Genomic DNA, 27276 nt, shown 5'->3' with positions numbered 1-27276 from the left:
AAGAATTCTTAGAGAAATGACAACACAGATTCATGAAAATCGACTTTTATTTGGATGCAAAAACTCACAACTTAAAGCAATACTGTAGTAGCAGAGGAGAGGAGTAGGTTGTTTGCTGGTTGGTTGGAGTATGTCTGATATTTTCCCAGTGAGCAGAACTGGTTGAAAACTGGCTTTACATTTATTTTCAACCAAAAGGACACCTTTACAACATCTTTTCATCCCAAAAAATGTATTTTCAACATATTTTCAACCAAAAAGATGTACTTTCAACATCTTTTCATCCAAAGAGACATATTTTCCACGTCTATTCAACCGATTTTGCACACTGGATTGGCTATTTCAATTTGACCTATCTTCTTTTACATCACGAGAATGAGACCCGGTCAGCACAGGAAACAAGCACTCAAAGTGAAGCTGTTGGATCAATTGCAATAAGCGTTATCAAGAAAGGATTTCACAGTTTAATTTCCAGCTTCTCCAAGTTTCAACTATTTTCCATCTTCAAAACTCAACATTTTGTCAGTTTCAAATCAGAGGATGAAGTACTAGTGCTGATTTCTTGAGATGCCTTTAAAACCAAAACAAGGTGATTGTCTCCTGGTGATGTTCGCTGTAATTGACCAGTTGTATTCAATCAAGATAAAAGTTGTTAGAGATTTCTTACATACAACTCTTAATCATTGTTTTAGCTGCCATACACATAGCTCATATTATTTCTCATGTTGTTGTGAAGCCAGTCTGGCCAAGAGTCACAGGCCCCAATTCAATCAGTTACACACCAAGAGAAACCACACTGTAGGTCAGAATATTAAGTATTGGAGGTGTTAACCACATCTAAACCATGGCTGCAAGCTGTTCCTCTCATGGACATTGGCATTGAAGAGAAACCACACTCCATGTCCTAACTACAGCGTGAACATTTAGAGTGAAACCACAGTGTGATTTTCCTTATGTAATTAAATTGATATGGGGAATGTTTAAGGACTCTGTGAAAACTGAAAACAAGATAAAATCTTGGACACATAAAGCAAAGCATATTAAAGCAAAGCCGAGAGGCATCAAAGTAATACTGTAGACAAAACATAGTCTGTGTTTTTTCTTGTTGTTGTAAGGTAACTTAGTTAGTTGTCACATTTTTTTTATCTGTCAAATCTTGCGATATAAACCAATGGTTTGACCACAGTATGAGCTACATTCCATTGTGGTGTAAGTGGTATTATACACAAGGCATCTACTCGAAAGGATTGTATCAAAATGTTCTAAAAATATCTCTGGTTGGTTTCACAAAAGCAAACTGTATCAAAAGCATTGCAACATAATAGGAGAACCCTTACACAACGGAAAGCTGGACAACCAATCACTTCGCTTTGATTGTGGACTTACGAGAGTCCCATACAGCACATGCAATCCATTTAAGTCAACACAGTCAAAACACGATACAGAAAAGAACATTTACAGCTGAACATCAGAGACACAACCATCGTTGGTCTGTTGTGCTTCATACGGATTAGGCTTGGCCTATCTATACAACAATCATGGGCAGCTAACATCACGCATGTGTTTAGGCTACTGTTGAGAGTAGATGTGTCATCATCCCAACACCACTGAGGGGGCACTGATGGGAAGGGTTAGGGGGGTCAGGTTTTCCCAGCATCTATCCTTTGTGAGAGGGGAAATAACAACTAAGAAAGGAAAACCATCAAATAGGGTTAAGATAAACTCCAGTTTGAAGTGTTGTTTCTTCTCGCAGCCTTTACATTTGTACTTTTCTGCTCATATCTGATTTACTCCTATCCTGGTCCCAGACCTGTTTGTGCTTTTGCTGACTCCATTGTTATGGTCAAGGCATGACAATTCCATAAGGGCTTGTCACCGAGCCGATGCAGACTGGCACCCAGGCTATTTTACACCTTTAAAAAAAGAACAGGGGCAAGTTTTGCTAGTCCTCTATCTCTGGATTCTTCCACTATGTGACGGTCCTAACAGCTCATGTGTGAACTCAGGAGATGAGACATGCACACGCCCCCTCAGTCTCGGTGGTCACATGATGCCTCTGTGTGAGGTCATGATGACACCATGGAGGTCATGATGATGACAGACTGACTGCACATACACATGACACTGTAATACTGTAGGGACTGCACACAATGCCTAGTTACCTAATGGTTACATTCCTCTATGGTTCTGTAGAGTTCTATTGTACATGGCTCAGTCAATGGTAATGAACACGGAGCACCATGCAACCTGAAGATGAGGTGACTCCTGACTGCACCAGGAGTTTGAAAGGCCTGCTGAACTGTTTTAACATAAAGAGACCCAGTGAGCATGTCTTTTCATCCTGCTCATAGGGGATAGTTTGGTATGCTTACATTTCAGACGAACATGTGACCCCTCACTGTGCGATTGTTTAACATCACTGTTTTAATATAGGCTGAACATTTTCTGATCTGGAGGAATCTGAATAATCCAAAATGAACTGGCACTTGATAGGGCATACCGGATAAGATATCCCGGATAGACCTCTGGCAAGTGTGAAAACAAACGTTTGAGTTAGAAGTGACAGAACGTTTCATCATCACTACTTTTAGAGCATCGTCCGCAAAGCAAATCAGTAAAATAGTTTTCATTCATAGCAGTTGTTTTATTTAATTTCTGGCAGCATAATGAAACTTCAACCTCAGCAGTTTCTGTTTTGCCTTATAAGCAAAGTTCTCAAATCAAGATTGGGCTTTTCGTATGTGGGCCTCTGAAATGGAAGTGGGCAGGATGTTGTTGTTGTCTGTGCGTTAAAGGGTGACATTAAGATGGAGGTACAGGTGTGGTGCTCTACTCCTCTGCAGTGTGGGACAGCTGCTTCTCGTACAGGCTGAGGACGTGGTGAACAAACTGGTACTGCTCACCCGTCTGGATCATCCCGCCTCTGTCGCACACACACACACAGACACACACACACACACACACACAGACACACACAGACACAGACACACACACACAGACACACACAGACACAGACACACACACACACACACACACACACACACACACACACACACACACACACACACACACACAGAGGTGTCAGGAAAGAGACAAAGACAGACAGGTGTAAAGAAAGACAGACGGTAGACTGACCTGTCGAGGCGGAGCTGGCAGGTAGTCCTCAGTATGTCGACCACGCCCTCACTCCTCAGCTGTTTACACAGGATGGAGGTGGCGATGAAACAGCCTGTCCGACCTATCCCAGCACTGGGAGGAGGAGGATGAAGAAGAAGATGAGGAAGAAGAGGATGATGATGAAGAGGAGGATGATGATGATGAAGAGGAGGAGGATGAAGAGGAGGAGGAGGAACCATTAATGTATTAGACCTGACCAACCATGGTTTTAGAGCATTTCTGCAATGCTGCCCTCTTCTATCTCTAGGGGCACAGACCTTCCAATCCTGCCACACGTCTTCTATCTCTAGGGGCACAGACCTTCCAATGCTGCCACATGTCTTCTATCTCTAGGAGCACAGACCTTCCAATGCTGCCCTCTTCTATCTCTAGGAGCACAGACCTTCCAATGCTGCCACACGTCTTCTATCTCTAGGGGCACAGACCTTCCAATGCTGCCACATGTCTTCTATCTCTAGGAGCACAGACCTTCCAATGCTGCCCTCTTCTATCTCTAGGAGCACAGACCTTCCAATGCTGCCACACGTTTTCTATCTCTAGGGGCACAGACCTTCCAATGCTGCCACATGTCTTCTATCTCTAGGGGCACAGACCTTCCAATGCTGCCCTCTTCTATCTCTAGGGGCACAGACCTTCCAATGCTGCCACATGTCTTCTATCTCTAGGGGCACAGACCTTCCAATGCTGCCTCACATCTTCTATCTCTAGGGGCACAGACCTTCCAATGCTGCCACATGTCTTCTATCTATAGGGGCACAGACCTTCCAATGCTGCCACACGTCTTCTATCTCTAGGGGCACAGACCTTCCAATGCTGCCACACGTCTTCTATCTCTAGGGGCACAGACCTTCCAATGCTGCCACATGTCTTCTATCTCTAGGGGCACAGACCTTCCAATGCTGCCACATGTCTTCTATCTCTAGGGGCACAGACCTTCCAATGCTGCCACATGTCTTCTATCTCTAGGGGCACAGACCTTCCAATGCTGCCACACGTCTTCTATCTCCAGGGGCACAGACCTTCCAATGCTGCCACACGTCTTCTATCTCTAGGGGCACAGACCTTCCAATGCTGCCACACGTCTTCTATCTCTAGGGGCACAGACCTTCCAATGCTGCCTCACCTCTTCTATCTCCAGGGGCACAAACCTTCCAATTCTGCCTCACCTCTTATATCTCCAGGGGCACAGACCTTCCAATGCTGCCTCACCTCTTCTATCTCCAGGGGCACAGACCTTCCAATGCTGCCACATGTCTTCTATCTCTAGGAGCACAGACCTTCCAATGCTGCCTCACCTCTTCTATCTCTAGGAGCACAGAACTTCCAATGCTGCCTCACCTCTTCTATCTCTAGGAGCACAGACCTTCCAATGCTGCCTCACCTCTTCTATCTCTAGGAGCACAGACCTTCCAATGCTGCCTCACCTCTTCTATCTCTAGGAGCACAGACCTTCCAATGCTGCCTCACCTCTTCTATCTCTAGGAGCACAGACCTTCCAATGCTGCCACACGTCTTCTATCTCTAGGAGCACAGACCTTCCAAAAAATCCACGAAGACATCCTCCCTACGGACGGTAATATGTGTGGGTATAATGTCTGTGTTTCCAACCCCACCTGCAGTGGACAATGACAGGGCCGCTGGTGGGCAGAGCTTCCTCTCTTGCCTGCTCCACTTCCTGTACCAGCTCCAGGAGGGGCGGGGCTTTGTCCGGTGTCTTCTGGTCAGGCCAGGAAGTGTACCAGTACTGCCTGAGGCTGCGCTCCTCTCCATCACACTGTCTCACACACACACAAATACATCAAACACATGGTTTCCAGGTGTTTGATGCCATTACATTTGCTCTGTTCCAGCCATTATTATGGGCCGTCCTCCCCTCAGCAGCCTCCTGTGATGTCCTTGGTGTTCTTGGCATTGGTGTATAGATGCATACTGTAGTATTAGTCTCACCTTCAGAGTGAAGACCCTCAGGCTGTAGTCATCCTCCTGGGTTACCGTGACAACCGTGATCAGGATGCCCTCATGGGACACAGAGTCCTCAGGCCAGTACTCTGTACATTTCTGTAAGGGGCAACAGAGAGCCAGAGTTCACATGGACATTTACCTCTGGTGTTTCTCTTTCTCCCTCCCTCCCTCCCTCCCTCCCTCCCTCCCTCCCTCCCTACCTCATTCTTCTCCTCTAGGTTAGTGATCATGACGATGATAGGACAGCGTTCCTGCCACACCATCCTCCAGAAATCTCCCACCGTGTTGACTGTAGGACCTTGGGTAGCGATGTACGCCCGCTCCTCACCCCCGTAACCCTGTGGACAGCAACACAGTAGTTCTAGTGACAGCAACACAGTAGTTCTAGTGACAGCAACACAGTAGTTCTAGTAACAGCAACATAGTAGTTCTAGTAACAGCAACACAGTAGTTCTAGTAACAGCAACACAGTAGTTCTAGTGACAGCAACACAGTAGTTCTAGTAACAGCAACACAGTAGTTCTAGTGACAGCAACACAGTAGTTCTAGTGACAGCAACACAGTAGTTCCAGTAACAGCAACACAGTAGTTCTAGTAACAGCAACACAGTAGTTCTAGTGACAGCAACACAGTAGTTCTAGTGACAGCAACATAGTAGTTCTAGTGACAGCAACACAGTAGTTCTAGTGACAGCAACACAGTAGTTCTAGTGACAGCAACACAGTAGTTCTAGTGACAGCAACACAGTAGTTCTAGTAACAGCAACACAGTAGTTCTAGTGACAGCAACACAGTAGTTCTAGTGACAGCAACACAGTAGTTCTAGTAACAGCAACACAGTAGTTCTAGTAACAGCAACACAGTAGTTCTAGTAACAGCAACACAGTAGTTCTAGTAACAGCAACACAGTAGTTCTAGTAACAGCAACACAGTAGTTCTAGTGACAGCAACACAGTAGTTCTAGTAACAGCAACACAGTAGTTCTAGTGACAGCAACACAGTAGTTCTAGTGACAGCAACACAGTAGTTCTAGTGACAGCAACACAGTAGTTCTAGTAACAGCAACACAGTAGTTCTAGTGACAGCAACACAGTAGTTCTAGTGACAGCAACACAGTAGTTCTAGTGACAGCAACACAGTAGTTCTAGTGACAGCAACACAGTAGTTCTAGTGACAGCAACACAGTAGTTCTAGTAACAGCAACACAGTAGTTCTAGTAACAGCAACACAGTAGTTCTAGTGACAGCAACACAGTAGTTCTAGTGACAGCAACACAGTAGTTCTAGTAACAGCAACACAGTAGTTCTAGTGACAGCAACACAGTAGTTCTAGTAACAGCAACACAGTAGTTCTAGTAACAGCAACACAGTAGTTCTAGTAACAGCAACACAGTAGTTCTAGTAACAGCAACACAGTAGTTCTAGTGACAGCAACACAGTAGTTCTAGTAACAGCAACACAGTAGTTCTAGTGACAGCAACATAGTAGTTCTCACAGGACCATGGATGAGAAAACTTGTACACAAGGCCCTAGCTTACAAGCCGCTGGGCCCTAATCGTCCACTTATGTGGCTTATTGGCTGGGACGGCACTGCTTGTAGATGAATTAGTTGAGATGGAGCAGTAGGCAGACAGACACCTACCTGTAGGTAGTTAGACAGAGATCTACCTGTAGGTAGTTAGACAGAGACCTTCCTGTATGCTGTTAGACAGAAACCTACCTGTAGATAGTTAGACAGACACCTACCTTTAGGTAGTTAGACAGAGATCTACCTGAAGGTAGTTAGACAGAGACCTACCTGTAGGTAGTTAGACAGAGACATACCTGTAGGTAGTTAGACAGAAACCTACCTGTAGGTAGTTAGACAGAGACATATCTGTAGGTAGTTAGACAGACACCTTCCTGTAGATAGTTAGACAGAGACCTACCTGTAGGTAGTTAGACAGAGATCTACCTGTAGGTAGTTAGACAGAGACCTACCTGTAGGTAGTTAGACAGAGATCTACCTGTAGGTAGTTAGACAGAGACATACGTGTAGGTAGTTAGACAGAGATCTACCTGAAGGTAGTTAGACAGAGATCTACCTGTAGATAGTTAGACAGAGATCTACCTGTAGGTAGTTAGACAGAGACCTACCTGTAGGTAGTTAGACAGAGACCTACCTGTAGGTAGTTAGACAGAGACCTACCTGTAGGTAGTTAGACAGAGACCTACCTGTAGGTAGTTAGACAGAGATCTACCTGTAGGTAGTTAGACAGAGACCTTCCTGTAGGTAGTTAGACAGACACCTACCTGTAGGTAGTTAGACAGAGATCTACCTGTAGATAGTTAGACAGAAACCTACCTGTAGATAGTTAGCATTGATGTAGGTCCTGAGGAATTCATCTTCATCTGCTGTCTGGAGGATCACTCTACTGTGTGTGTCTGGAAAACACAGGACCATATCACAAAACCCAGACAACTGCCTGTGTGTGTGTGTATGTGTGTGTGTGTGTGTCTCTGCTTTTATTTGTGAGGTTCAGAGAGAGATTCGAAATGGCTGCTGTTAGGAGTGTGTCCACTCACTGGGCAGAATGGTCTTATAGCGGTTCTTCCTCACCAGGCCTGGGTAGTTGTACTCCTTTGGGTCCACAAAGTTCATGGGAGTTTCCTGGCAACAGAACAATGGATGTACAATAGATTAGTGATGTGTGGTTGTGTCCAGGAAATGGTGTCCCTGGTGCATGATTGTGTGTGCTCGTCTTGGTTTGTGTCTATTGCACACACAGTTTAGACCAGGGTTGCCCAAAGTCGGTGCACCCAGAGGGGGCCCCAGGACTGAGTTTGGGAAACTTTGGTTTACACTAATAGTGAGTGTGTACATCTACCTTAGAGAGTGTGTGATTGTGTAGACCTACCTCAGTCTTAGAGAGTGTGTGTGTGTGTGTGTGTGTTATTGTGTGTGTATATCTACCTCAGTCTTAGAGAGAGTGTGTGTGTGTGTGTTATTGTGTGTGTATATCTACCTCAGTCTTAGAGAGAGTGTGTGTGTGTTATTGTGTGTGTATATCTACCTCAGTCTTAGAGAGAGTGTGTGTGTGTTATTGTGTGTGTATATCTACCTCAGTCTTAGAGAGAGTGTGTGTGTGTTATTCTGTGTGTATATCTACCTCAGTCTTAGAGAGAGTGTGTGTGTGTTATTGTGTGTGTATATCTACCTCAGTCTTAGAGAGTGTGTGTGTGTTATTGTGTGTGTATACCTACCTCTGTCTTAGAGAGAGTGTGTGTGTGTTATTGTGAGTGTATATCTACCTCTGTCTTAGAGAGAGTGTGTGTGTGTGTGTGTGTGTGTGTGATTGTGAGTGTATATATACCTCAGTCTTAGAGAGAGTGTGTGTGTGTGTGTGATTGTGAGTGTATATCTACCTCAGTCTTAGAGAGAGTGTGTGTGTGTGTGTGTGTGATTGTGAGTGTATATCTACCTCAGTCTTAGAGATAGTGTGTGTGTGTGTGATTGTGAGTGTATATCTACCTCTGTCTTAGAGAGAGTGTGTGTGTGTGTGTGATTGTGAGTGTATATCTACCTCTGTCTTAGAGAGAGTGTGTGTGTGTGTGTGTGTGTGTGTGTGTGTGTGTGTGTGTGTGTGTGTGTGTGTGTGTGTGTGTGTGTGTGTGTGTGTGTGTGTGTGTGTGTGTGTGTGTGTGTGTGATTGTGAGTGTATATCTCAGCCTAAAGGTGCAATGCATCCTCTATGGAGCTGAGAATGCTAATGCATTTCACTGTGTCAACATCTCATACACTGTTTATAGTAGCCTCTGGGTGTTGAGAGCTCCTTGGTGGGTTTGTGTGTTACTCACATAGAACTCTGCCTGTAGGGCTTGGTCGTCCATAGCGCGTGTGTGGAGCTGGGCAGGGCTGAGTGTATTTGTTCCCTCTCTCAGGTACTCCTTGGCAGTCTGGTCTCTGGGGGAGAGCTGGGCACCGTAGCCATAGGGCTCCGTACAGCCAGGAGAACACATGTCCAGGGTCAGGGACACGTTAGAGCCCCTCCTAACACACACACACACACACACACCCATAGGATGGCACGCATACACTGTAATCTCCAAGGCATTTTTAACTCAAATACTTCTAGTAAATTGAACTCATTATTTCTTCAAATGTTTATATGGTACTGACTCAAAACTAAATGAGAAGTCAGATCAACACATTTAAAAAAAGGATAACAGGATAACAAATTAACTTCTTTCCCAGCATGCTCTATTGCAGGGTAGATTTTTTAATGATTTTTTTTATATCTGTGTTTTTGCATGTACATTGAGTGATTTATTGATCATTTTTATGCTACACAAAGATATATAACATGTATTTTTCTAAATGAATCCAATCACTTAGTTAGATTTTTTGCACCCATTACTGAAATAGTTGTTCCAGTTTAAATAGGTTAGCTAGTCTGTTTATTCAATTTCCAACCCTGTCTGTTATAATGAATGCAGGTTCAGGTTAATATAATTCTAACTGTTGGCTATTCTACTTTTTGCTGGAATCCAATAAGAATTACATGTCACTTTGCTGGTCAGCATAATGTGACTTGCAGGTATGGTTGGGAAATTCTTGTAAATTTCCCTGGCTTTCCAAAAATCCTGGTTGGAAGGTTCCTGGAAATCCTTCAAGCAGGATTTTTAGGAAATCTGGCAATTTTGGGAAAATTACTGGAATTTTACTAGGCCTCAAAATAAGTCCTTATGAGATATGTAATGTCATTAAGTTTAATGATAAGATTCGCCTAGCAACTCACTTGGTGAAGACCACAGGACCGAAAATGAATGAGTTCACTAATACTGCTTTCACATATGATTTACGGTATTATTCTGTAACAAAATGTGGGCAATGTTTTTATGTCGCCTTTACAAACAGGCCCATTTCTACCCTATGCTTGCCTGCATATGCCTTTTAAACCTCCTGTGTACATGCCTGCATATGCCTTTTAAACCTCCCGTGTACATGCCTGCATGTGCCTTTTAAACCTCCCGTGTACATGCCTGCATGTGCCTTTTAAACCTCCCGTGTACATGCCTGCATGTGCCTTTTAAACCTCCCGTGTACATGCCTGCATGCCGATGACGAGTGGTAGTAGTGGTGTGCAGATGTGGGTGGGTGTCTATTTTAATAAATCCATTGAATATACACCATTAAAAATAAATCCATTATTCATTCGTTCAGTCAGGCCCTAAGAAACATTATCATACTAAGAAAATGTATTTTTAAAAGTATAGGATAGCATATTTTGTGTTTAATTATGTAACATCCACACTGTAAAACCGAACGAGTTCTGGCTACTCAAACATTTTGAGTAAACTGATTAAAAAACTTAAATAGCTGAAGTGAGCTGTACTACTTTCATATGAGTAATACAAATGCAATTTTTTTGAGTAAGGTATACTTAAATGTAATGACTTGTCATTTAGTTTTGAGTTAGTACCACATAAACATTTTAAGTAATAACGACTTTTCATTGACTTTGAGTACCACTTACAAGAAGTATTTGAGTAAAAAAATACCTTGGGGTTTACAGTGCAAATTAATGACATCAATAATTAATTATTTTGTTCATTAAACAGACAAGACATACCTACCCCGATCACAGTCGACACATATATGTTATAGTAAGAATATAATCGAATATAACAGAATAAAATACAAATAATATTTTGCCCATACAACTGGTGACAGTCACCAGTGGAACCGCTGTCATCAAAAAAGTCCTTGCTTTTTTGATCCACATTTCATCTCTTTCCTGCCCTCACTCCACTTTGTTGGGGAGCAAGTGTAGGGTCTTACATTGAGAGTGTCTTCATCATGATACCAATAGAAAATAATAGCAATCCTATTCTCAAAAGCATGTGAGTCTCGTGTTCGTATTTTACAACCTCTGTGGGCTTTTGGAGTTCCCTTTACGCGATCCAGCAAAATAATAGGCCTACACTTCATTTTGGCTACATTATTGCATGTTAAATGTTTCGGATCAGTGATAGACGAGCAAATGAATAGATGAGCTATACATCCTACACTTATTTGCCCAGCCAGAAAACAATTAACCAATAGCCTACACAGACAGAGATTCAGTGAAACAATTGAGACAAGTCAGTGAAGTCACAGGCTTTTGGTTGGGAGTAGGTCTAGGATACTAAGCGACTGCGAGTGAAGAGAAAAATATTAAACTACATAATATGCTGGCAAAATGTTCTAATAAATTAGCCAATTAGACAAGACGATCATGAGCAGCACTCACCTCAACTTAGCTAACATTTCCCCAGCCTAACCAATATCAAAAGCAGAGTCAGTGAAAACAAAAATCTCACATTGATTGATTTTAATCAAGAGTAGACCCCACCCCACGCTTGTCTCAAAGCAGCGCGATAGCACTGTCCCACTCAAAATGGTGTGGAAATTATCATCTAGTTGACCACAAGCGGGTAGGCTTTTGCTTCAAATTTATTACAACGATTGGATGACTTTGGGAGTTTCAGTAGGAAACAATTTGATACAAGCCTTCAATTGCATTAGCCTACTTTAGTCCATTATTTTCGTCATTCAGTGATATTTATTCCCACAGTAAGTCTTTCTGGATCCATCCAGTTGTGGTTATGAAAACAATGCATGTGGTGGGCTTTGTGAAGAGATGGGCGAAGTCACACGCCTCTCAAAGTGTAGAACTGCCAAGAGGAAAAAAAGATGCATACCCATACAGGGCTCTTCTATTTGTCCCCGTAGGGGAATCCTTTTCCGTGCTGGGTAGAACCCTTTGCAGAAGGGTTATGTAGGGTTCTTCAAAGAACCCCCTGTATATGGTTCTAGCAACAACCTATGAAAGGTTCTACCAGAAACCATTTTATCATCTAAAAGTTATTCCTAGAACCCTCTATGAACGGTTACACCAACCTTATTAGCCTTTCAAATTAAATTATTTATGACAATACATTACATACACTGAGTGTACAAAACATTATTTCCATGACATAGACTGACCAGGTGAATCCAGGTGAAAGCTATGATCCCTTATTAAAGTCACCTGTTAAATCCACTGTGTAGACAGGTTAAATAATGACTTTTAAGCCTTGAGACAGTTGAGACATGGATTGTGTATGTGTGCCATTCAGAGCGTGAACGGGCAAGACAATATTTAAGTGCCTTTGAACAGGGTATGGTAGTAGGTGCCAGGCGCACCGGTTTGTGTCAAGAAATGCAACGCTGCAGGGTTTTTCATGCATAACAGTTTCCTGTGTATCAAGAATGGTCCACCACCCAATGGACATTCAGCCAACTTGACACAACTGTGGGAAGCATTGGAGTCAACATGGGCCAGTATTCATGTGGAACACTTTCAACACCTTGTAGAGTCCATGCCCAACATATGTAGGTTGTTCTGAGGGCGAAAGGGGGGGCAACCCAATATTAGGAAGGTTTTCTTAATGTTTTGTACACTCAGTGTATATCATAAGGCCTTTCTTTGAGGGCCTAGTTATAAACTAACTCAGTAGTGTTTGGAATCTCCTGGTTTACAGGCCACATCAAGCCTGCAAATCACATTATGCTGGCTTGCAAAGTGATATTTAATTCCTATTTGAATCCAGCCAGAGTTAGGATATCCAACAAGTGGAATTGTTAATCACCCGCAACCTGCATTCAGAATGACTGTAGGATCTTTATTCGAGTTTGCTCTAGCATGAAAATGATCCTGCAACAACAGGAAATGTGAATTATTATGTGGGTTATAATTAATGGACATTTTTTGTAGGGGTTGATACATTTTTCTTCAGGGCAAATCAAGTCTGACATTTTAAAGTGGAAATTATAAACTTTAGATGCCTTTTTAAACACTACATGTTTGCATTTCTTGCTGTTCAGGAAAATCCTCAGCAACAAAAGAGTGATCTGGGTTTGGTGCTCCCCTCGAGTTCGTGCAGTGGGGGAGATCTTTGTGGGCTATACTCAGCCTTGTCTCAGGGTAGTACAGTAGGTTAGTGGTTGAAGATATCCCTCTAACGGTGTGGGGGCTGTGCTTTGGCATAGTGGGTGGGGTTATATCCTGCTTGGTTTGCCCTGTCCGGGGGTATCGTTGGACGGGGCCACAGTGTCTCCCGAACCATCCTGTCAGCCTCCAGTATTTATGCTGCAATAGTTTATGTGTCGGGGGGCTAGGATCAGTCTGTTATGTCTGGAGTATTTCTCCTGTCTTATCCGGTGTCCTATGTGAATTTAAGTCTAATTCTCTCTCTCTACCGCTCCCTCCCCTCCAGGAGGACCTGAGCCCTGGGACCATGCCTCAGGACTACCTGGCCTGATGACTCCTTGCTGTCCCCAGTCCACCTGGTCGTGCTGCTGCTCCACTTTCAACTGTTCTGCCTGCGGCTATGGAACCCTGATCTGTTCACCGGACGTGTTACCTTGTCCCGGACCTGCTGTTTTTGACTCTCTCTCTCTACCGCACCTGCTGTCTCTAACTCTGAATGCTCAGCTATGAAAAGCCAACTGACATTTACTCCTGAGGTGCTGACCTGTTGCACCATCTACAACCACTTTGATTATTATTATTATTTGACCCTGCTGGTCATCTATGAACATTTGAACATCTTGGCCATGTACTGTTATAATCTCAACCCGGCACAGCGAGAAGAGGACTAGCCATCCCTCAGAGCCTGGTTCCTCTCTAGGTTTCTTCCTAGGTTCCTTCTTCCTATGTTCCTGAGTTTTTCCTAGCCACCGTCCTTCTACACCTGCATTGCTTGCTGTTTGGGATTTTAGGCTGGGTTTCTGTATAGCACTTTGTGACATCGGCTGATGTAAAAAGGGCTTTATAAATACATTTGATTGATCATATTAAAATCCTACATCTGTACAATTCACTCAAAAAGGCAAGGTACACTGGGAAATTATATTGGAGGGGTGGCTTAGTGGGTGAGTTACTCAAAATGTTCAAGCTGACACAACTCAAATCTGGACCCTCTACAGTAATGACAGCACATTAGGGTTTACAGTGTACAAGAAAAATGTATTGCAATTGTGCACACACACACAGACCCCCCCTGTATACCACCTCTCCACCTCCATCCTCCCACTGACCTCTCTTGCAGGCCCACAGGTGTAACAGAGAGGGTGGTGATGTCCCCCTCCGTCCTAGTGTCCAGACCCAGGTCAAAGACAGGTGTCTGGGGTTCAGCTTCTAGGTCCATCAGGTCCTCCTGGGCGTCTGTCCACTCTGACAGGGTGAAGGAAGGCTGGCGACTCACTGACTGACGTCTGTCCCCATGGTTAGTCACCACCGTCGTGGACCACCACGTTTCACCGTACCCCAACTTACACACAATGCGGTAGATCTGGAGACACAACATCAAAATGCACATTTCAGAAATTATAAGAGCTGTCTCGAGGTCACAGTAGACCTTGTCTTATGAGCAAAATATGTTGAAAATGTACTGCAAACACTTGAAGAGAGAAGAGAGCAGCTGTGCCTGGACTTTGAAATGTATCTCTAGAAGTCCCCTTTCCGAGACGGGTTACATGCCTGTGGAGGATAAGTGAAAGGCAGAACCACCTGCAGCACCTGCCTCCTCTCTGTCCCACACCCACATGCCAGGACTGAGAGATACAAGAGATCCCCTTACTTCTGACATCGTATTACTGAGACTGAGTCTTCCCATCTAGATTGTGTGTAATTGTTTGCTTTCTTAATGCTAGCCATACAGTACCTATGTATTTACGACTGCCATGTGGATATTATAACACTTGAAAAGCCATTGGAAATACGTATTTGTGGTTTCAAGACATCTGTTAGCTTAAAAAGATTTTGGAAAGAATTAGTCAAATTCTTCTCATTAGGAGGTCAGATCATGTGAAAGCCGTGCAGCGTTCATCAGGGTGTGAGAGATGCCTACCATGAAGATAATGACAGCCATGCCGATGCCTTCAGTGGCGTGGAGGAGCCAGTAGTTCTTGGTCTTCTCCATCTCCACCAACACGCACACAGACTGTTCAACACACACACACACACACACACACACACACACACACACACACACACACACACACACACACACACACACACACACACACACACACACACACACACACAGAGAGAAAGAGAGAAAGTGGGACACATTTTAATTGAACCTTTATTTAACCAGTTTCAAAAATCTAAACAGCAGTATCAACACATCAGTGTCAGACAAACAGGCACATGTCATCAGCCAGACGAAAATGACATCAACACATTAAGCAGCGTGTCACAAGCCAGACTGTAACGGTCGTCGTATGTAGTAGACCAAGGCGCAGCGGGTTGAGTGCTCATATTTACTTTTATTGAACACTTACAAAACAAGAAAACAAACTAACGACAAACAGTCTTGCATGCTACACTCAGCAATGCAAAAACAACTTCCCTCAAAAGACAGGTGAAAAAAGGGCTACCTAAGTATGACTCCCAATCAGCAACAACGATGTACAGCTGTTCCTGATTGAGAGCCATACCAGGCCAACTAAGAAATACACAACATAGAAAAACCATAGAAATACAAAACATAGAACAATACCCAAAAACCCCGGAACACATAAAACAAACACCCCTCTTACATAAATACATATCCTAACAAACCCCAAACCACATAAAACAAACACCCCCTGCCACGTCCTAACCAAACTACAATAACAAATAACCCCTTTACTGCTCAGGACGTGACACAGACAAACATCACAGAGCAATATGTCAAGCAACAGAGCTTGCAATAAATCGCAGCAATGTAAAGTACAGCTTGAGTCTCTTTCAAACTTTGCTCTGCCACCACCTACAGTCCTGTGTTGTGTTACAATTTCAGTGTACAGGCGTGTCCAGATACTCACGTCCACTCCAAACACAGGGTTGAATGATAGGAGGATGCCCAGGTAGAAGTCTAAGAGCTGCAAGGCTTTGTAGAAGGCTGGGAACAACTCGTTACCATCCACCATAAAGAAGACCCAATAACCCTGAGAGGAGGAGAGGAGAGAATGAGAGGAGGGGAGGAGAAGAGGAGGGGAGGAGGACAGGAGAGGAGAGGATGGAGGAGGAGAGGGGAGGAGGAGGACAGGAGAGGAGAGGATGGAGGAGGAGAGGGGAGGAGGAGGACAGGCGAGGAGAGGAGGGGAGGAGGAGAGGGGAGGAGAAGAGGAGGACAGGAGAGGAGAAGGACAGGAGATGAGGAGAGGAGAAGGGGAGAGAAAAGGAGGAGTCATTTTGTGGTAATTTCCCACCTGTCCCTTTTTCCAGCATGAATAAATCATAAAACGGACGGTATCCTATAAAAAGGCCAGAATATTTTCTTGTTCATTCAGTTTTCAAAAATGACAGGACATTTTCTATCAGAAGGAAAGCTTCAGTTGAAATAAATGCAGATAAAACCAGTAAATATAGGCAAAAAATACTTTTTGTTTTTGTATCTGACAAGAACAGGTAGTTTCACAGCTAATCCTTTTCCACCTGTGGTCACATCTACTTGCATTCATGAAAACTCTTAGTTTCTACAACATCCTTGGCCTTAGTGCTGACCCACCGTGATTTGGGAAATGGTGCAGAGCACGGCACACCAGTGCATCCCCATGACAACTATGTAAAACGTGTCCCTCCACAGTTTCTCTGGGTCCTTTGGGGGGCTGTTCCCCCGTCCTGGGTTTGCATCAGGGCTTGGGGAGCCATCCCCTGGTTGAGAGAAGTTGTTGTCTGTCGTTGGGAGGTCGTCCAGCCACATGGGGTCTTCATCTGGCTTTAGGAAGATGGAGTCCTCCGTCTGGGAACGGGTCGAGCTGCTCAGACGTCTGTTCATGCTTTATCTTGTAAATGAGAACTTGTTCTCAACTGGCCTACCTGGTTAAATAAAGGTGAAATAATACAAATAAAAAATAATAATAATACATTCTCTTTACAGCTGGACATCCTTTACTTTTCGGTCGTCACTAGTTACCACAGCCACAAAGGCATAAGCACCGCCTATTTCTACAATTTATCTTCTTAAAATCAGATTTTAAACCTAACCTTAACCGTAACCTTAACCACATTGCTAACCTCATACCTAACTTTAAATTAAGCACATTTTTGTTTTCATACATTTTTAAGATAATAGACAATTTTGTCTTTGTGGCTGTGGTAATTAGTGGAATCTTTCCTTTTCAGCTGCTTAATTGAATAATCACACTGCTCATCTAGCCAATGAGGAAGTCTGAGAAGGTCAGGTGACTTACCTATGGAAGGTCTACAGGAAGGAAGTCAGATCACATGATCAGGTCAAATCCTGTAACCTGTGGCAACCACCAGTTGTCGGCCATGTTGTGTGATAGAATCAGTCCTGGAAAAGAGAAGAAGAATAACAGAATTATAAAATCAGTCCTGAAGAAAATGAGTTTTTAAACTCAGATAAACTGTGAATGAATCCAATCCAATAACCATTCAAATAAATCACAAGCAGTGAAATAAAGTGGTCCTTCTGAAGAGATTAGTAATCCAGTGTAGTCCAGTGATATACCAGAGTATTCTCACCTGTCCCCAACTGGGATGTGATGAGAGGAGGCTGGAGATGGAAGGTAAACCAGTAAACTATCAATAAATCTCCCTCTCAGCGAACCCTCTCTCTCTCTCTCACACTCTCTCTCTCTCTCTCTCTCTCTCTCACTCTCTCTCTCTCTCTCACTCTCACTCTCTCTCTCTCTCTCTCTCTCTCTCTCTCTCTCTCTCACTCACTCACTCACTCACTCACTCACTCACTCACTCACTCACTCACTCACTCACTCTCTCTTTCTCTCTCTCTCTGGAAATCCACACCAACCAGACACGAACCCAGTCAGTCAGTCATTCAATCAGACAAAAACATTTAAATGACATCAGACCCAGTCAAACAGTCAGACCGACCCAGTCAGACAGACCCAGTCAAACAAGTCAGCCCGACCCAGTCAAACAGTCAGCCCGACCCAGTCAAACAGTCAGCCCGACCCAGTCAAACAGTCAGACAGACCCAGTCAAACAGTCAGCCCGACCCAGTCAAACAGTCAGCCCGACCCAGTCAAACAGTCAGACAGACCCAGTCAAACAGTCAGCCCGACCCAGTCAAACAGTCAGACAGACCCAGTCAAACAGTCAGCCCGACCCAGTCAAACAGTCAGACCGACCCAGTCAAACAGTCAGACAGACCCAGTCAAACAGTCAGACCGACCCAGTCAAACGGTCAGACAGACCCAGTCAAACAGTCAGACAGACCCAGTCAAACAGTCAGCCCGACCCAGTCAAACAGTCAGACAGACCCAGTCAAACAGTCAGCCCGACCCAGTCAAACGGTCAGACAGACCCAGTCAAACAGTCAGACAGACCCAGTCAAACAGTCAGACCGACCCAGTCAAACAGTCAGACCGACCCAGTCAAACAGTCAGACAGACCCAGTCAAACAGTCAGACCGACCCAGTCAAACAGTCAGACAGACCCAGTCAAACAGTCAGACCGACCCAGTCAAACAGTCAGACAGACCCAGTCAAACAGTCAGACAGACCCAGTCAAACAGTCAGACCGACCCAGTCAAACAGTCAGACCGACCCAGTCAAACAGTCAGCCCGACCCAGTCAAACAGTCAGACCGACCCAGTCAAACAGTCAGACAGACCCAGTCAAACAGTCAGACAGACCCAGTCAAACAGTCAGACCGACCCAGTCAAACAGTCAGCCCGACCCAGTCAAACAGTCAGCCCGACCCAGTCAAACAGTCAGACAGACCCAGTCAAACAGTCAGACCGACCCAGTCAAACAGTCAGACAGACCCAGTCAAACAGTCAGCCCGACCCAGTCAAACAGTCAGACAGACCCAGTCAAACAGTCAGACAGACCCAGTCAAACAGTCAGCCCGACCCAGTCAAACAGTCAGACAGACCCAGTCAAACAGTCAGACCGACCCAGTCAAACAGTCAGACCGACCCAGTCAAACAGTCAGACAGACCCAGTCAAACAGTCAGACCGACCCAGTCAAACAGTCAGACAGACCCAGTCAAACAGTCAGACAGACCCAGTCAAACAGTCAGCCCGACCCAGTCAAACAGTCAGACAGACCCAGTCAAACAGTCAGACCGACCCAGTCAAACAGTCAGACCGACCCAGTCAAACAGTCAGACAGACCCAGTCAAACAGTCAGGCCGACCCAGTCAAACAGTCAGACAGACCCAGTCAAACAGACAGACAGACCCAGTCAAACAGTCAGACAGACCCAGTCAAACAGTCAGCCCGACCCAGTCAAACAGTCAGACAGACCCAGTCAAACAGTCAGCCCGACCCAGTCAAACAGTCAGACAGACCCAGTCAAACAGTCAGACAGACCCAGTCAAACAGTCAGACCGACCCAGTCAAACAGTCAGACCGACCCAGTCAAACAGTCAGACAGACCCAGTCAAACAGTCAGACCGACCCAGTCAAACAGTCAGACAGACCCAGTCAAACAGTCAGACCGACCCAGTCAAACAGTCAGACAGACCCAGTCAAACAGTCAGACAGACCCAGTCAAACAGTCAGACCGACCCAGTCAAACAGTCAGACCGACCCAGTCAAACAGTCAGACCGACCCAGTCAAACAGTCAGACAGACCCAGTCAAACAGTCAGCCCGACCCAGTCAAACAGTCAGCCCGACCCAGTCAAACAGTCAGACAGACCCAGTCAAACAGTCAGACCGACCCAGTCAAACAGTCAGACAGACCCAGTCAAACAGTCAGCCCGACCCAGTCAAACAGTCAGACTGACCCAGTCAAACAGTCAGACAGACCCAGTCAAACAGTCAGACCGAACCCAGTCAAACAGTCAGACAGACCCAGTCAAACAGTCAGACCGACCCAGTCAAACAGTCAGACAGACCCAGTCAAACAGTCAGACAGACCCAGTCAAACAGTCAGACCGACCCAGTCAAACAGTCAGACAGACCAAGTCAAACAGTCAGACAGACCCAGTCAAACAGTCAGACCGACCCAGTCAAACAGTCAGACCGACCCAGTCAAACAGTCAGCCCGACCCAGTCAAACAGTCAGACCGACCCAGTCAAACAGTCAGCCCGACCCAGTCAAACAGTCAGCCCGACCCAGTCAAACAGTCAGACAGACCCAGTCAAACAGTCAGCCCGACCCAGTCAAACAGTCAGACAGACCCAGTCAAACAGTCAGCCCGACCCAGTCAAACAGTCAGACAGACCCAGTCAAACAGTCAGACAGACCCAGTCAAACAGTCAGCCCGACCCAGTCAAACAGTCAGACCGACCCAGTCAAACAGTCAGACAGACCCAGTCAAACAGTCAGCCCGACCCAGTCAAACAGTCAGCCCGACCCAGTCAAACAGTCAGACAGACCCAGTCAAACAGTCAGCCCGACCCAGTCAAACAGTCAGACCGACCCAGTCAAACAGTCAGACAGACCCAGTCAAACAGTCAGCCCGACCCAGTCAAACAGTCAGACAGACCCAGTCAAACAGTCAGCCCGACCCAGTCAAACAGTCAGACAGACCCAGTCAAACAGTCAGACCGACCCAGTCAAACAGTCAGACAGACCCAGTCAAACAGTCAGACAGACCCAGTCAAACAGTCAGCCCGACCCAGTCAAACAGTCAGACCGACCCAGTCAAACAGTCAGACAGACCCAGTCAAACAGTCAGACAGACCCAGTCAAACAGTCAGCCCGACCCAGTCAAACAGTCAGACAGACCCAGTCAAACAGTCAGCCCGACCCAGTCAAACAGTCAGACAGACCCAGTCAAACAGTCAGACAGACCCAGTCAAACAGTCAGCCCGACCCAGTCAAACAGTCAGACAGACCCAGTCAAACAGTCAGACACACCCAGTCAAACAGTCAGACAGAACCAGTCAAACAGTCAGCCCGACCCAGTCAAACAGTCAGACAGACCCAGTCAAACAGTCAGCCCGACCCAGTCAAACAGTCAGACCGACCCAGTCAAACAGTCAGACCGACCCAGTCAAACAGTCAGACAGACCCAGTCAAACAGTCAGCCCGACCCAGTCAAACAGTCAGCCCGACCCAGTCAAACAGTCAGCCCGACCCAGTCAAACAGTCAGACAGACCCAGTCAAACAGTCAGCCCGACCCAGTCAAACAGTCAGACAGACCCAGTCAAACAGTCAGACAGACCCAGTCAAACAGTCAGACCGACCCAGTCAAACAGTCAGACAGACCCAGTCAAACAGTCAGACAGACCCAGTCAAACAGTCAGACAGACCCAGTCAAACAGTCAGCCCGACCCAGTCAAACAGTCAGACAGACCCAGTCAAACAGTCAGACAGACCCAGTCAAACAGTCAGACCGACCCAGTCAAACAGTCAGACCGACCCAGTCAAACAGTCAGACAGACCCAGTCAAACAGTCAGACAGACCCAGTCAAACAGTCAGACCGACCCAGTCAAACAGTCAGACAGACCCAGTCAAACAGTCAGACCGACCCAGTCAAACAGTCAGACAGACCCAGTCAAACAGTCAGCCCGACCCAGTCAAACAGTCAGCCCGACCCAGTCAAACAGTCAGACAGACCCAGTCAAACAGTCAGCCCGACCCAGTCAAACAGTCAGACAGACCCAGTCAAACAGTCAGCCCGACCCAGTCAAACAGTCAGACAGACCCAGTCAAACAGTCAGACCGACCCAGTCAAACAGTCAGACCGACCCAGTCAAACAGTCAGACCGACCCAGTCAAACAGTCAGACCGACCCAGTCAAACAGTCAGACAGACCCAGTCAAACAGTCAGCCCGACCCAGTCAAACAGTCAGCCCGACCCAGTCAAACAGTCAGACAGACCCAGTCAAACAGTCAGACCGACCCAGTCAAACAGTCAGACAGACCCAGTCAAACAGTCAGCCCGACCCAGTCAAACAGTCAGACAGACCCAGTCAAACAGTCAGACAGACCCAGTCAAACAGTCAGACCGACCCAGTCAAACAGTCAGACCGACCCAGTCAAACAGTCAGACCGACCCAGTCAAACAGTCAGCCCGACCCAGTCAAACAGTCAGACAGACCCAGTCAAACAGTCAGCCCGACCCAGTCAAACAGTCAGACAGACCCAGTCAAACAGTCAGACAGACCCAGTCAAACAGTCAGCCCGACCCAGTCAAACAGTCAGACCGACCCAGTCAAACAGTCAGACAGACCCAGTCAAACAGTCAGACAGACCCAGTCAAACAGTCAGACAGACCCAGTCAAACAGTCAGACCGACCCAGTCAAACAGTCAGACAGACCCAGTCAAACAGTCAGACAGACCCAGTCAAACAGTCAGCCCGACCCAGTCAAACAGTCAGACAGACCCAGTCAAACAGTCAGACAGACCCAGTCAAACAGTCAGACCGACCCAGTCAAACAGTCAGACAGACCCAGTCAAACAGTCAGACAGACCCAGTCAAACAGTCAGACAGACCCAGTCAAACAGTCAGCCCGACCCAGTCAAACAGTCAGACAGACCCAGTCAAACAGTCAGCCCGACCCAGTCAAACAGTCAGACCGACCCAGTCAAACAGTCAGACCGACCCAGTCAAACAGTCAGACAGACCCAGTCAAACAGTCAGCCCGACCCAGTCAAACAGTCAGACCGACCCAGTCAAACAGTCAGACAGACCCAGTCAAACAGTCAGACAGACCCAGTCAAACAGTCAGCCCGACCCAGTCAAACAGTCAGCCCGACCCAGTCAAACAGTCAGACAGACCCAGTCAAACAGTCAGCCCGACCCAGTCAAACAGTCAGACAGACCCAGTCAAACAGTCAGCCCGACCCAGTCAAACAGTCAGACCGACCCAGTCAAACAGTCAGACAGACCCAGTCAAACAGTCAGACAGACCCAGTCAAACAGTCAGCCCGACCCAGTCAAACAGTCAGACCGACCCAGTCAAACAGTCAGACAGACCCAGTCAAACAGTCAGACCGACCCAGTCAAACAGTCAGACAGACCCAGTCAAACAGTCAGCCCGACCCAGTCAAACAGTCAGACAGACCCAGTCAAACAGTCAGACAGACCCAGTCAAACAGTCAGCCCGACCCAGTCAAACAGTCAGACAGACCCAGTCAAACAGTCAGACAGACCCAGTCAAACAGTCAGACCGACCCAGTCAAACAGTCAGACCGACCCAGTCAAACAGTCAGACAGACCCAGTCAAACAGTCAGACAGACCCAGTCAAACAGTCAGCCCGACCCAGTCAAACAGTCAGACAGACCCAGTCAAACAGTCAGACAGACCCAGTCAAACAGTCAGACCGACCCAGTCAAACAGTCAGACAGACCCAGTCAAACAGTCAGACCGACCCAGTCAAACAGTCAGACAGACCCAGTCAAACAGTCAGACAGACCCAGTCAAACAGTCAGACCGACCCAGTCAAACAGTCAGACAGACCCAGTCAAACAGTCAGACAGACCCAGTCAAACAGTCAGACCGACCCAGTCAAACAGTCAGACAGACCCAGTCAAACAGTCAGACAGACCCAGTCAAACAGTCAGACCGACCCAGTCAAACAGTCAGACAGACCCAGTCAAACAGTCAGACAGACCCAGTCAAACAGTCAGCCCGACCCAGTCAAACAGTCAGCCCGACCCAGTCAAACAGTCAGACAGACCCAGTCAAACAGTCAGACAGACCCAGTCAAACAGTCAGACAGACCCAGTCAAACAGTCAGCCCGACCCAGTCAAACAGTCAGACAGACCCAGTCAAACAGTCAGACACACCCAGTCAAACAGTCAGACAGAACCAGTCAAACAGTCAGCCCGACCCAGTCAAACAGTCAGACAGACCCAGTCAAACAGTCAGCCCGACCCAGTCAAACAGTCAGACCGACCCAGTCAAACAGTCAGACCGACCCAGTCAAACAGTCAGACAGACCCAGTCAAACAGTCAGCCCGACCCAGTCAAACAGTCAGACCGACCCAGTCAAACAGTCAGACAGACCCAGTCAAACAGTCAGACAGACCCAGTCAAACAGTCAGCCCGACCCAGTCAAACAGTCAGCCCGACCCAGTCAAACAGTCAGACAGACCCAGTCAAACAGTCAGCCCGTCCCAGTCAAACAGTCAGACAGACCCAGTCAGAACAGTCACACAGACCCAGTCAAACAGTCAGACCGACCCAGTCAAACAGTCAGACAGACCCAGTCAAACAGTCAGACCGACCCAGTCAAACAGTCAGACAGACCCAGTCAAACAGTCAGACAGACCCAGTCAAACAGTCAGACAGACCCAGTCAAACAGTCAGCCCGACCCAGTCAAACAGTCAGACAGACCCAGTCAAACAGTCAGACAGACCCAGTCAAACAGTCAGACCGACCCAGTCAAACAGTCAGACAGACCCAGTCAAACAGTCAGCCCGACCCAGTCAAACAGTCAGCCCGACCCAGTCAAACAGTCAGACAGACCCAGTCAAACAGTCAGCCCGACCCAGTCAAACAGTCAGACAGACCCAGTCAAACAGTCAGCCCGACCCAGTCAAACAGTCAGACCGACCCAGTCAAACAGTCAGACCGACCCAGTCAAACAGTCAGACAGACCCAGTCAAACAGTCAGCCCGACCCAGTCAAACAGTCAGACCGACCCAGTCAAACAGTCAGACAGACCCAGTCAAACAGTCAGACAGACCCAGTCAAACAGTCAGCCCGACCCAGTCAAACAGTCAGCCCGACCCAGTCAAACAGTCAGACAGACCCAGTCAAACAGTCAGCCCGACCCAGTCAAACAGTCAGACAGACCCAGTCAAACAGTCAGACAGACCCAGTCAAACAGTCAGACCGACCCAGTCAAACAGTCAGACAGACCCAGTCAAACAGTCAGACCGACCCAGTCAAACAGTCAGACAGACCCAGTCAAACAGTCAGACAGACCCAGTCAAACAGTCAGACAGACCCAGTCAAACAGTCAGCCCGACCCAGTCAAACAGTCAGACAGACCCAGTCAAACAGTCAGACAGACCCAGTCAAACAGTCAGACCGACCCAGTCAAACAGTCAGACCGACCCAGTCAAACAGTCAGACAGACCCAGTCAAACAGTCAGCCCGACCCAGTCAAACAGTCAGCCCGACCCAGTCAAACAGTCAGACAGACCCAGTCAAACAGTCAGCCCGACCCAGTCAAACAGTCAGACAGACCCAGTCGAACAGTCAGCCCGACCCAGTCAAACAGTCAGACCGACCCAGTCAAACAGTCAGACAGACCCAGTCAAACAGTCAGACAGACCCAGTCAAACAGTCAGACAGACCCAGTCAAACAGTCAGCCCGACCCAGTCAAACAGTCAGCCCGACCCAGTCAAACAGTCAGACAGACCCAGTCAAACAGTCAGACCGACCCAGTCAAACAGTCAGACAGACCCAGTCAAACAGTCAGACCGACCCAGTCAAACAGTCAGACCGACCCAGTCAAACAGTCAGACAGACCCAGTCAAACAGTCAGACAGACCCAGTCAAACAGTCAGACCGACCCAGTCAAACAGTCAGACAGACCCAGTCAAACAGTCAGACCGACCCAGTCAAACAGTCAGACAGACCCAGTCAAACAGTCAGCCCGACCCAGTCAAACAGTCAGCCCGACCCAGTCAAACAGTCAGACAGACCCAGTCAAACAGTCAGACCGACCCAGTCAAACAGTCAGCCCGACCCAGTCAAACAGTCAGCCCGACCCAGTCAAACAGTCAGCCCGACCCAGTCAAACAGTCAGACAGACCCAGTCAAACAGTCAGCCCGACCCAGTCAAACAGTCAGACAGACCCAGTCAAACAGTCAGCCCGACCCAGTCAAACAGTCAGACAGACCCAGTCAAACAGTCAGACCGACCCAGTCAAACAGTCAGACCGACCCAGTCAAACAGTCAGACCGACCCAGTCAAACAGTCAGACCGACCCAGTCAAACAGTCAGACAGACCCAGTCAAACAGTCAGCCCGACCCAGTCAAACAGTCAGCCCGACCCAGTCAAACAGTCAGACAGACCCAGTCAAACAGTCAGACCGACCCAGTCAAACAGTCAGACAGACCCAGTCAAACAGTCAGACCGACCCAGTCAAACAGTCAGACAGACCCAGTCAAACAGTCAGACAGACCCAGTCAAACAGTCAGACTGACCCAGTCAAACAGTCAGACCGACCCAGTCAAACAGTCAGACCGACCCAGTCAAACAGTCAGCCCGACCCAGTCAAACAGTCAGCCCGACCCAGTCAAACAGTCAGACCGACCCAGTCAAACAGTCAGACAGACCCAGTCAAACAGTCAGCCCGACCCAGTCAAACAGTCAGCCCGACCCAGTCAAACAGTCAGACAGACCCAGTCAAACAGTCAGCCCGACCCAGTCAAACAGTCAGCCCGACCCAGTCAAACAGTCAGACAGACCCAGTCAAACAGTCAGACAGACCCAGTCAAACAGTCAGCCCGACCCAGTCAAACAGTCAGACCGACCCAGTCAAACAGTCAGACAGACCCAGTCAAACAGTCAGACAGACCCAGTCAAACAGTCAGACAGACCCAGTCAAACAGTCAGCCCGACCCAGTCAAACAGTCAGCCCGACCCAGTCAAACAGTCAGACAGACCCAGTCAAACAGTCAGCCCGACCCAGTCAAACAGTCAGACAGACCCAGTCAAACAGTCAGACAGACCCAGTCAAACAGTCAGACAGACCCAGTCAAACAGTCAGACCGACCCAGTCAAACAGTCAGACAGACCCAGTCAAACAGTCAGACAGACCCAGTCAAACAGTCAGCCCGACCCAGTCAAACAGTCAGACAGACCCAGTCAAACAGTCAGACAGACCCAGTCAAACAGTCAGACCGACCCAGTCAAACAGTCAGACAGACCCAGTCAAACAGTCAGACAGACCCAGTCAAACAGTCAGACAGAACCAGTCAAACAGTCAGCCCGACCCAGTCAAACAGTCAGACAGACCCAGTCAAACAGTCAGCCCGACCCAGTCAAACAGTCAGACCGACCCAGTCAAACAGTCAGACCGACCCAGTCAAACAGTCAGACAGACCCAGTCAAACAGTCAGCCCGACCCAGTCAAACAGTCAGACCGACCCAGTCAAACAGTCAGACAGACCCAGTCAAACAGTCAGACCGACCCAGTCAAACAGTCAGCCCGACCCAGTCAAACAGTCA

At 47.0% G+C, this 27276-nt stretch overlaps 1 protein-coding gene across 1 annotated transcript in view; it reads right to left on the bottom strand.

The window, feature by feature from the left end:
• Nucleotides 1–29: 29 nt before the first annotated feature.
• Nucleotides 30–27276, bottom strand: part of LOC106584593 (tyrosine-protein phosphatase non-receptor type 5) — a 58522-nt gene continuing 31275 nt past the window's right edge. The window contains exons 2-14 of the mRNA XM_082968117.1: nt 17385–17488; nt 16700–17010; nt 16014–16136; nt 15053–15145; nt 14241–14494; nt 8975–9167; nt 7703–7787; nt 7482–7561; nt 5340–5477; nt 5125–5235; nt 4791–4951; nt 3136–3249; nt 30–2923 (exon numbers count right to left, since the gene is read on the bottom strand). Of these exons, the coding sequence (XP_082824243.1) occupies nt 2830–2923; nt 3136–3249; nt 4791–4951; nt 5125–5235; nt 5340–5477; nt 7482–7561; nt 7703–7787; nt 8975–9167; nt 14241–14494; nt 15053–15145; nt 16014–16136; nt 16700–16969 (1716 nt within the window). The 5' untranslated portion in view covers nt 16970–17010; nt 17385–17488 and the 3' untranslated portion in view covers nt 30–2829. The remainder of the gene's footprint in view (nt 2924–3135; nt 3250–4790; nt 4952–5124; nt 5236–5339; nt 5478–7481; nt 7562–7702; nt 7788–8974; nt 9168–14240; nt 14495–15052; nt 15146–16013; nt 16137–16699; nt 17011–17384; nt 17489–27276) is intronic.

Source organism: Salmo salar, chromosome 23 (genome assembly GCF_965601325.2).
Source record: "Salmo salar chromosome 23, fSalSal1, whole genome shotgun sequence".
NCBI lineage: Eukaryota > Metazoa > Chordata > Actinopteri > Salmoniformes > Salmonidae > Salmo > Salmo salar.
This window is presented reverse-complemented; position numbering and strand designations above follow the sequence as displayed.